The sequence below is a fragment of the Schistocerca serialis genome, chromosome 1 (genome assembly GCF_023864345.2).
Source record: "Schistocerca serialis cubense isolate TAMUIC-IGC-003099 chromosome 1, iqSchSeri2.2, whole genome shotgun sequence".
Taxonomy (NCBI): Eukaryota; Metazoa; Arthropoda; class Insecta; order Orthoptera; family Acrididae; genus Schistocerca; species Schistocerca serialis.
The window spans coordinates 757594724-757607353 of record NC_064638.1 but is presented as its reverse complement, the minus strand read 5'-3'; the positions used below and the strand labels follow the sequence as shown (position 1 = coordinate 757607353).

The 12630-nt window shown below is 37.5% G+C and overlaps 1 protein-coding gene across 2 annotated transcripts in view; it reads right to left on the bottom strand.

The window, feature by feature from the left end:
- Nucleotides 1-2103: 2103 nt before the first annotated feature.
- LOC126482197 (serine/threonine-protein kinase Warts-like) overlaps nucleotides 2104-12630 on the bottom strand; it is a 218459-nt gene continuing 207932 nt past the window's right edge. For both annotated transcript variants that reach the window (XM_050106179.1, XM_050106186.1), the window contains exons 7-8: nucleotides 10011-10294; nucleotides 2104-4561 (exon numbers count right to left, since the gene is read on the bottom strand). In XM_050106179.1, the coding sequence (XP_049962136.1) occupies nucleotides 4133-4561; nucleotides 10011-10294 (713 nt within the window). In that variant the 3' untranslated portion in view covers nucleotides 2104-4132. The remainder of the gene's footprint in view (nucleotides 4562-10010; nucleotides 10295-12630) is intronic.

The window sequence follows — 12630 nt, the reverse complement described above, 5'->3', positions numbered from 1 at the left end:
CTTCATGTTGGTAAATCTCAACAGAAAAGAAATATAAAAAGCCACTGAGTTTCTTTGTGGTCAAATAGCTATGTGTTGTACTAGCTTACCCAGAAATCCTGATATATTTAGTGACTTACTTAAGCAGTCTTCTTCTCGTATTTTTTCAAAAAGCATTAACAGACTTTTTCTGAAAGTATCCTCCAGATAGGACAAAATGTGAAGATTCCTTAACGCCATCATACCAGAGACACAACCTTTCCCATGTACTCACAAAAAATCACAATGAAGCCTCGAAGAGCACAATCCAGCCATACTTTCACAGGCCAGTAATGCAATTAATGAACAAATCAGAAAAAGCAAGCTGGAGGAAGACTTACATTTACAGATAAATTGCTGCTACATATCTTTAGATGGGTGAGAAAGCATGTATTTTCCTCAGAATGGTCACCTGGAAGTAAGGTAGACAAAAAACTTTCTTTCATCTATAGGAACAACCCAAAATTATGTTCAAATAGAATGCAGAAATCAATTGTTTTAATTTAATGTACAATGTACACAGAAAAATGAGGACTTTTGAAATATGTAGTGATAGCCATATACAGTTGGCAGCACTACAGAACAGGGACCCTGACTGGAAACAATCTTGACATTTAGTAGGCTAATTTTGGATGAATGCAATGGCCAACAGCATGCTTCTGCCATAAAAATGTTTTCCAGAAACAATGATAGTTTGGGACGTGTGCAGAAGGAGTTCCTATGTTTTTTTTTACTTAGGGTATTATGGGCAGATTCCCTTTGAAACACACAATAAAAAGTTGAATAAAAATTTTTGAAGTCACTGGATCTGCTCTAAAAAAGAAACCAACCGGACAACTGAGAGATGATTGTACTTCACCAAATCCTGAAGCTGTACGTGTTCAGTATTATGGAGCTCATGACATTCAGTTTGTAAGCAAGCAGCTGCGGGCAGGATGTTCTGAGATAGTGCTTGCCGAATTCTCCATTTCAATTTAAAATTTCATTTGTATAAGCAGCAAATCCTGCAACAACTGAAGGAGAATGATTACCAGTTGAGATTAGAATTCAGTCAGCCAATTATGGCAAAAATAAACGAGGATAATGGATTTCTGGTCAACCTGTGGATGTCAGATGGGGCTACTTTCATCCCGCAGGTTGTGTGAATAAGCAGAACTATCTTTACAGTGCAGATACCAAACCTAATGAAGTTTATGAATGCCCTTTACATGTCAGCAAGGTGACAGTATGGTGTGCAGTTCTGTCACATGGACTTCATCAGACCTTACTTTTCTGGAAACGAACAGTGGATCACAGTGAATGCCCTTTCAGATCGGATGTTGAGATGTTGTTATCTTTTGTTGCAGCTGCATTGCACAATATTCCATGACTTCCGGTTTCAACGGGATGGTGTGATATCACACACTGCAAGGCTCTATATGGTGGCTGAGCAAAAATTGTTTAGTAACCATGTCACCTCACTTTTCAGTGACATCTCCTGGCTCCCAACAAGATCACTGGATTTGTCCTTTTGTGATTTTTTTCTTGGGGGATATCTTAAAGAGTCAGGCCTACATGACTCAGCCAAGAACATTGAATGAACTGAAACAAAGAATTCAAGCTGAAATTTGTGGTATCCCAGCTGAAATGGTGGAACACTCAATGGGCCTCAAGATCAGATTGGAAGAATGCATTGTACAGGAGGACACCATCTGCAGGACATAATTTTGAAACACTAATAATTTGGATTCCAGACAAGTTTTAGGGGTTCAGCTGTTGTCAATAAAATTACTTTGTTTGATTTTTCTATTTTTACTGGGCATTTCAAAACTACTTGTTTTCCTGTGTCATTCCGTACATTTACAAATTGACAAGCTATCCCTTGAATGGATATGTGCATGTGTGATTTTTTTATATGGATACTGAAAAACTGAAACACAATAAAATACAAAGAATACTTAATCCAAAAAATAAAGTTGTGTAACGTACTGTGAAGTTCTGCAGACCAGGCACATTTTCCTTAAATGTTTAGCAGCCATGAATATACAAGAGCAATGGCAATCTAGAAAGGAACGGTTAAGAGGTGGAAGAGAGCACTAAGCTATATCTCATGAAAATAGTGTATTTTATGTACAAGACTGCCACATGGATGAAAAGACTCAGTGAAGGTCATGGAATACACCTGTCTTTACATCATCTGAAGCAATAACAATGACAGCAACAGCATTAACACAAATTACATAACAAATGGAACACATCTGTGTGATTTCAGTCCACAATGACAGTTTGTCACCCCTCAAAAGGATTTTCAACCTCACATTTTTATTGACTTGCTCACACTATCTGACATATTCAGCTGAACATACTTCGATTTCTTAAGTTATATCACCGGAATAGCAACACATTACATGTGGTGGCTTTCAAAACACTAAAATACTTTGATCTAAATCTTTCAGTCTACATAAAAAAGGAAAGAAATATAAATTGGAAGGAAGGAAAAAAGCATTACACTTACATGTATAATCTTAGTAACATCAACAAATTTACTGTGTAAAATGTTTAATGGCATCATAGGTTTGCATCTGCACAAAGACATCTGGACTGGCACTACTTGACAATGTAGTGAAAATCAAAGCTGATGATCACAGAACTGTGCAGTATGAACACTCAAGTTGCCTGTTTGTCAAACTATAATAGCAGTGATTCACAGCGAGTACTGAGAACATCAGTGATGCAGAGAAGTAGCATATTTTGGTGGAAATATGTGTCAGACTGTTGTAATCTAATTGGGGAAAACCATAACATAATGGTTACAAGACAACTTACTTTCCGTCAATGTAATCTCTTCTCAAAATAAGCACAGGAAAGAAAAAAAGGAAAATTACAACAGTGGTCCACAAATTTCAACCAATATTGTCTTAACTTCCCTATAGATTCTTCCAGCTTATAGCGGGTTTGTAAATTTATTAAATAATAATAATAAAAAAGATTTAAATAGTTCAATGGCAAACTTAAATCTAACAAGTATATTACAATTCCAGATAAAAATTCCATCGTAAGGCATTTATGTTCCAGAATGGTTAGAATTTAAATTTAAATAACAACTCCAATCTGTTTACTTGTGTATAATACTGCTGCATCTAAAGTAGTAACTCTTAAAAACTTCATGAAGTTAAATAAAACAAACTTGCTTACAGATAATTCACCGAGTTTGCTCTCTCTGTCTCCCTCCAAGACAAGAAACTGCACACACACACACACACACACACACACACACACAAGGCAGAGAGAATAGTGTGACAAGTAATCGAGCACTATTATTATAACGGAACATGTTATAAATCGTATGCACAAATGTTATTAACAATGAAAAGTCAAGACACTTTAGAATTTCACAACAATTCAACAACAACTATACACTATATGCATATTATTTACTCGATATCTAAATGACTTTAAGGCACAGCAGTGGACAGAATACTGGCTTCAGTTAACAGGCACTGGTGCACATTAGAACACAAAACACTTATCAAAACCTTCCCAATCTTTCCTCTTTTTTTTTAAAAAAAAAAAAAAAGACAATTAAAATGGATACTTGTCAAAAAATGTGGGGATTGGGAAGTATTACACACATCACAATAAATCTTATCACTCTTACGAAAACTGATAATAACATAGGACACAGCAAATAACACACATTTAAAGCTACAAGACATGGAAGAGAATTAAGAATACGGCAGAATGGCAATGTGAATTGCAGTCCTTCACATAACAGAGCACCAATAATTCATGGACTGATGGTGATGGGGAAAATGCTTCCATTTTTTAAACAGCTGCATTTACAAAATTAAGGTTTAAAGATTCACAGTATTTAAAAATTATACACAAATACTACATGATTCAATTTTTGAATCATCACCTTGTACAACAAAAGTTGTGAATACTTTAACCTAAACTGCTTTTAAAATTATGCCTCAAGGCTGGGCCACTTCACTACTTTATAATAAAATATTTTTCACTAATAGCAACCCTCAAAAACAGGAGAGCGCCATAGTGTATCACAGGTTAGCATTGCTTGCCACAGTACTGCAGCTCTACCATCTACGTTACCAGTGTAGTCCTTCACCAACTTATGTCATACATACACAGGGCCTTGATTGTCATTTTCATCAAGACTAATCCTAGAATATGAAGGACCTCCCCCATCATCAAAAAATCTTCGAAAAGTAAATTCAAAGAAACCGTGAAAAGGCCGTCCACTGTCAGAATAATCTTCCGATTTGTCAGATCCTGAAGAACCAGAGTTTCTCAATCTTTCTGGATCAACAGGATCAAAATTAGATGTATCAGTTGGGTAATGAATTTTTGGGATGTGAGGTGGCACATGTCGACGAAGACCTTTCTCAAAATCGATGCCAGTGAAGAATGGATGAGACTTTATGTCACTGGCACTTCTTCCCAGTCTACGGTCTGCAGATGTACACAGTTTCAGAATCAAATCCTTGCTCTCAGGAGACAAATTAGCTGCCTTTGGAATATGTAGTGTTGTCTCCCAATGTATTACCTGAATCAGAAATAAATGTGTGAGTTTCCACTCCTTTGTGTTGTACATATTTAAAGAATAGCTGTCTTTATGTTATCAAACTAAACATGTACGAGCAAAAAAATGAGAGTTTAATATAATGTTAATTAAAAAACAATAAAATAAACTCACATCATAGAGGCAAAGTACACCCCAACCCCCCCTTTTTTTTAATTATGGTGTAGGACAAGGGTAATAAAAGCCATAATAATAAATATTCAGATGAATGTCATTAATGGAAATCAATTACTGAGGCTTGTAATTACCTACAAACAGTTGTGCATTCTCTCAGATTTTTTTTAAATATATCTTTGACAGCATCAACACTACAAAAACTTTTTTGTTTCTTCTTCATTCTTGCTAGTATGCTGCTGTCAGCTTATTCAAAGATGGTATCAATTCAAACTAAAGTACAGCTTACTTGGTTTAAATACATTTTGGCATTGCAAAATAAGTTCAATCTATATATCTGTAGGTAACTCAGCAAGAGGAGGATAAAACAATGGTTAAGGAAATTTCTGACACTACGTAGTACCCTGAACAGGTGCTGAAAAAAAGTTCAATGTGAATCAATAGGGAACATCTCCCAAGAAATTCTTGGAAATCCAAACAAGCAATGAGATTACTTTGAATTTTGTCTTAATGTAATGTTGAAATAGTCATATTTTAAGGGTTTACTTTTAATTATTATTTACAGTTATGAATATGGATACCATATTTTGTGGGCTATAAGACACAATTTTTTCTTTGAAAAACTGCCTCCAAATTTCAGGTGCATCTTATACTCTACATTAATATAAAAATGTCCAGTGTTTGATTTAAAATTCTCATCAGTCTTAAAAATGGACATATATTTGATGCCACGGGAAACCTATCTCAACTTGGCCACACTGTATTCAACTGGCATCAGCAGTGCACCAATGCGATGAACATAAGTTGCAGGGATCCACAAGCTTGCTAACAGTGTCTTCTCCTGTCCCATCATCACAAACCCTGAACACTGTCCAGCCAACGATGTGGCACTGCAATCTACAGTGCCAGTGAACCTGAATTTAAAGTGATTTGTGTTATAGGTAACAGCACAAAATTTTTGTTAATAGCTTTTTTTGCAATGGAAAAAATAAAAGGTATTCATATGATGTGGGCTATAAATTGAAAGTAATAGCACATGCAGAAGAACAAACACTGAAGAACCAAAAAACCTCTTTGGCTAATATCGTGTAGCGCCCCTGTGAGCACACAGAAGTGCCGCAACACGACGTGGCATGGACTTGACTAATGTCTGAAGTAGTGCTGGAGGGAGCGGACACCATGAATCCTGCAAGGCTGTCCATAAATCCATAAGAGTGCGAGGGGGTGGAGATCTCTTCTGAACAGCACGTTGTAAGGCATCCCAGATATGCTCAATAATGTTCATGTTTGGGGAGTTTGGTGGCCAGCAGAAGCGTTTAAGCTCAGAAGAGAGTTCCTGAGCCACTCTGTAGCAATTCTGGAGCTGTGGGGTGTCACATTGTCTTCCTGGAATTTCCCAGGTCTGTCAGAATGCACAATGGACATCAATGGATGCAGGTGACAAGACAGGATGCTTACGTATGTATCTAGACAAATCAGGAGTCCCATTATCACTCTAAATGCACACACCCACACCATTACAAAGCCTCCACCAGCTAGCATAATCCATTGCTGACATGCAGCATCCATGGATTCATGAGGTTGTCTCCATACCCGTACACATCTATTCACTCGATACAATTTGAAACAAGACTCGTCCAACCAGGCAGCATGTTTCCAGGCATCAACTGTTCAATGTCGATGTTGATGGGTCCAGGCAAGGCATAAAGCTTTCTGTCATGTAGTCATCAACCATACATGAGTGGTCCTTCAGCTCCGAAAGCCCAAAGTGATGATGTTTCGTTGATAGTTTGCATGCTGACACTTGTTGATGGTCCAGCATTGAAATCTGCAGTAATTTGCAGAAGGGTTGCACTTCTGTCACATTGAACGCTTCTCTTCAACCATTTTTGGTCCCATTCTTGCAGGATCTTTTTCCAGCCACAGCGATGTCAGAGACATGATGTTTTATCGGATTCCTGATATTCACAGAAGACTCATGAAATTGCCATACAGGAAAATCCCCACTTCATCGCTACCTCAGAGATGCTGTGTCCCATCGCTCGTGTGCTAACTAGAACACCACATTCAAGCTCACTTAAATCTTGATAACCTTCCATTGTAGCAACAGTAACCAATCAAACAATTGCACCAAACCCGTGTTTTCTCATTACAGCCATTGCCGACTGCAGCATCGTATTCTGCCTGTTTATACGTATCACTATATTTGAATTTGTATGCCTGTAGCAGTTTCTTTGGCACTTCAGTGTAGAAACAGAGCATATGAGCGGCATTTCGGCTCTCCGCCTACAGAAAGAAACCATTCACAACTGGCAGATTAGTAAAGAAGAACTGAAAAAAATGAGGAAGACTGAATGCAAAATGGCCAAAACAAGAAGGTAACATATTAAAATGGACTCAAAGCCACCGTCAAAATGGTATTGGAATTAATACAAAAATGATTCAAATACACTCTCATAAGATAGCGCTGGAACTTAACAGACTTTAAGGGTGCAGTTAGTGCAACAGATTTACGAATCGTCACGGACTTGGCATGCAAACAAAAACCAAAATACCTCAGAAAATTCCGTGACAGTATGAAGAGAAAATATTATCTTTCCGTTGCCTTATTATTCAACATTGAAAGGAAAACAATGTGGAACTAAGCCAAATACCGAATACAGACAAAAGTCCTCTGACATTTGGTGAACCGAGTAACAGAACTATTGCCGTGAAAGGTGCTAAAACTGTAACTATAAAAACAAGCAGATATGAAAAAATGCACTACACTGTTGTCCTTTCATGCTGTGCTGACGGTACTAAACTTAATCCAATGATAATTTTCAAGTGCAAAACAATGCCAAATTCTCTGAAACACCGCCAGGTGTTAACAATCACGTACATGACTAGGGTTGGATGGACAAGCCTGGTATGAAATTATGGATTAACAGAGTGTGGGAGAGAAGGAAATGTGCTTTATCAAAGAAGATTTCTCTTCTTGTGTTAAATCAGCTTAGCAGTCAATTGAAAAATTCTGAGAAAGAGAAATTGAGACGGGGAAATGCGAACCTTGCTGTTATTCTGAGAAGGCTCACTTCACAATTGCAACCTTTTGATGGCTTGGTAAATAAACCATTTCAAGCATACATGAGGGAGAAATGGAACAAATGGATGATGAACGAAACCCAACATGAATTCACACCAAAGGGAGCTTTCAATCGATCTACAATCAATCCGTTTTTGACAATATAATATAATTGGATAGATATTAAATCTACTCATCAAACAGCAGCAGGAGAACACATACATTAAAAAAGGTTTTACTTATGGTAACTTTCAAAGCCAGTGGCTCCTTTTTGTAAAACCTTTTTATTCATATGTGTGTTCTCCACCCACAACTTGGAGAGTAGATTTTTTATCTATGCAATTACATTATTCTACAATCAGTGTGTCACTGTATAAGGTAGTTATGGTCTAGAATGAGGGAAGACACTATCGTTAAATCTTTCAAGAAATGCAGTGTAAGTAATGCTCACAATGGCAGTGAAGACCACCTCATATATGAAGTGGCGAAGAAGAAGAAGAAGAAGAAGAAGAAGAAGAAAGTTCAGATGACAATTTTTAGGAATTTTAAAGGTCAGTTCGGTTTTATGAACTAAAAACTTTTTTTGTCTGGCTTTTAAATCTAATAATAAAAATGGTAAAAAATATTTAAAAAAAAAAAACCGCATAAAATTAATGTGCATCTTACAGTCTGCAGCATCTTATACTCCCTAAAAACCTGTATCAGCAATAGTAAAAGTGTTTTGGGATAAAATACAGTGAAAAGTGTAATTTTAATCTCGTGCCAATGATGCATTTTAAGTCTTATTTTACACATTGTAAGCCTCTATCCAAATAATAAATAACAAAAAAAACAAATACTGTAATTCTAATGTGTTTTATTGTGGTTATAATACAATGTGCAGCTCAAGGGGATGCTGGCATAGTTTGGTCAGTAAGAATGATACATGGTATTTGGTACCTTTCATAACCTGTCTGGGCATTATACTCTCTGAAGGACAGCTCAGGTTTTGTGGAATTAATGGTTTTACAAACAAGTGGTCTTAATCATACTTGACAAAAAGAATGAAAAAATAGCACTGGATGTTTAAAACCACATTGAAAGGACAAAAATCACAAATAAAATCAAGTCCCAACAGATCCTATTTGTAACCACTATTATGCCTGAAATATGAGAATAACTTTCCATATAATGTAGATCAAGCTAAGCTGGTACTTTTAGCATATGTCAGAAATGTTGTAATTAATCCTGTTAGAGAGACAGCAACAAGAGGAACTGCTAAAAACGTTTTTCAGTGAACTAATAACTAGCTCCTTGTAAATAGACACTCATCTAGTTCATTTAAATACACACATCAAAAAATGTTTTGCATCACCCCAGTTCCCAGAACTCGGGAAGACAGATGTTGATTGTCTTCGTTGATCCATTATGGATCATGGGACGATGGCTGGCACGAACTTCTTGATGCAATAATTTACCAACAGCCATATGTATTGTACAAATTTATTTTATTTTATGAGCTTCTATGTGTTACCAGTTTCGGCATTACACTGAAGCCATCTTCAGGCCCCAGTCGTCACAGTCGTAAAATCGCTATACATGGAAGGAGCCATATAACTGGACCCGTGAATCAAATCGTCCTGCAACAGCTCTTGGTGGCAGGCGACACAGACTCAGAAAATGGAGAAACGTACAATATAAAATATGTATCAAAAATTAATTTTTCACAAGCTAATTAATGGCACATACTGGCAAACATCGGCAAAATGTCAGATACCAAATCAGCAACTGCCATGGTGCTGAATGAAAAATTACTTTTTTTTTTTCAGTCCAGCAAAGTTCAAGTCCTATACTAAAAACAGAGCCTTCAGAGAAAGGCGATAACACTCACAATCTTTTGAAGAAAGAGTGAAAAAGCTTACAAAATCTACGAAGACATGTGCACTTAATATTCTGGATCAGATGCATAGGAAGGACAGCCAGCAACCCCAAACTGCATTGTGAAACTCCATGGAACTTTTATTATAATACCAAGGAAATGAAGTAAACATTTCAAAGGAGCAATTTTTTTTAATGAAAACATAAAGTTAATGTTCAAATTCTACTTAACTGCACGAAAATTCAACATTACTAGTAAAAAGAAATAATGCTTATGCAAACTTCCTTGGACTAGAAACATAACATTCAACATAAAAGAAACTAAAATTTTGCTATCATTATTCATACCGAAGTATAAAAAGAACTGAAAATACTAACCTTGTATTGTGTTTCTGCAGGAGTTCCAGCAAGAAATGGAGGTGAACCAACAAGCATTTCATAAAGTATAACACCTACACTCCACCAGTCACACAATTGTGTGTAACCTGTTCGCAGCAAAACTTCTGGAGCAATGTAATTAGGAGTCCCCACAAGAGAATGAGCTAGGCAGCGCTGATGTTCGCGCCGTCTTCGTCTTTCCAATGGTTTCAGTTGATGACATCGGCATTCACTGTTATTCCAGTCTTCTGCTGGATCCATGGAATCTTGCCGACCATGTTCACCTGAAAGACACCATCCACATATTAATTAGTTCTCAAACACACACACACACTCTCTCTCTCTCTCTCTCTCTCTCTCTCTCTCTCTCTCTCTCTCTCTCTCTCTATCACACACACACACACACTCACACACACACACACACACACACACAATCACACACACGTGGTGAATCACCAAAAGCTTACACTCCAAATATTGCAGAAATGGAAAGTGCTATTGATGTTTGGTTTTCACAGAATGGTTCAAATGGCTCTGAGCACTATGGGACTTAACTTCTAAGGTCATCAGTCCCCCAGAACTTAGAACTAATTAAACCTAACTAACCTAAGGACATCACACACATCCATGCCCAAGGCAGGATTTGAACCTGCGACCGTAACGGTCACGCGGTTCCAGACTGTAGCACCAAGAACCGCTCAGCCACCCCGGCTGGCTTTCACAGAATGGATTGGTAGTCAAGGGTTTGTATTATTAGCCAATAAACAGATTGTAGTAATATTTAGAAAGTGTATTTTTTGTGCAAACACATACTTTTTTAAATGGAACAATATCTATTCACATTGTCGTCGTTCTCGTTGTGGTCTTCAGTCCTGAGACTGGTTTGATGCAGCTCTCCATGCTACTCTATCCTGTGCAAGCTTCTTCATCTCCCAGTACTTACTGCAACCTACATCCTTCTGAATCTGCTTAGCGTATTCATCTCTTGGTCTCCCTCTATGATTTTTACCCTCCACGCTGCCCTCCAATGCTAAATTTGTGATCCCTGATGCCTCAGAAGATGTCCTACCAACCGGTCCTTTCTTCCTGTCAAGTTGTGCCACAAACTCCTCTTCTCCCCAGTTCTATTCAACACCTCCTCATTAGTTATGTGATCTACCCATCTAATCTTCAGCATTCTTCTGTAGCACCACATTTCGAAAGCTTCTATTCTCTTCTTGTCCAAACTATTTATCATCCATGTTTCACTTCCATACATGGCTACACTCCATACAAATACTTTTAGAAAGGTCTTCCTGACACTTAAATCTATACTCGATGTTGACAAGTTTCTCTTCTTCAGAAACACTTTCCTTGCCATTGCCAGTCTACATTTTATATCCTCTCTACTTCGACCATCATCAGTTATTTTGCTCCCAAATAGCAAAACTCCTTTACTAGTTTAAGTGTCTCATTTCCTAATCTAATTCCCTTAGCATCACCCAACTTAATTCGATTACGTTCCATTATCCTAATTTTGCTTTTGTTGATATTAATCTTATATCCTCCTCTCAAGACACTGTCCATTCTGCTCAGCTGCTCTTCCAGGTCCTTTGCTGTCTCTGACAGAATTACAATGTCATCGGCAAACCTCAAAGTTTTTATTTCTTCTCCATGGATTTTAATACCTACTCCGAATTTTTCTTTTGTTTCCTTTACTGCTTGCTCAATATACAGATTGAATAACATCAGGGAGAGGCTACAACCCTGTCTCACTCCCTTCCCAACGACTGCTTCCCTTTCGTGTCCCTCGAATCTTATAACTGCCATCTGGTTTCTGTACAAATTGTAAAGAGCCTTTCGCTCCCTGTATTTTACCCCTGTCACCTTTAGAATTTGAAAGAGAGTATTCCAGTCAACATTGCTAAAAGCTTTCTCTAAGTCTACAAATGCTAGAAACGTAGGTTCGCCTTTCCTTAATCTTTCTTCCAAGATAAGTCGTGAGGTCAGTATTGCCTCACGTGTTCCAACATTTCTACGGAATCCAAACTGATCTTCCCCGAGGTCTGCTTCTACCAGTTTTTCCATTTGTCTGTAAGGAATTCGCGTTACCATTTTGCAGCTGTGACTTATTAAACTGATAGTTCAGTAATTTTCGCATCTGCCAACACCTGCTTTCTTTGGGATCTTCATGAAGTCTGAGGGTATTTCGCCTGTCTCATACATCTTGCTTACCAGATGGTAGAGTTTTGTCAGGACTGGCTCTCCCAAGGCCGTCAGTAGTTCTAATGGAATGTTTACTCCCGGGGCTTTGTTTCGACTCAGGTCTTTCAGTGCTCTGTCAAACTCTTCGCGCAGTATCATATCTTCCATTTCATCTTCATCTACATGCTCTTCCATTTCCATAATATTGTCCTCAAGTACATCGCCCTTGTATAGACCCTCTATATACTTCTTCCTATTCACATTAACAAACTAAAAGTAGGGTACAACAGAATGTCATTAGTGTTTGTTGAAGGAGTCTACTGTGAGTCGTTTACAAGATAACATATTGTACAAAGTTTCAACACCAACATTTTTTTGTGCCATTCAACCTGTAAAGTTGCTAGGTACAATGTTCTTATGTTTGCTTAAATGGTCT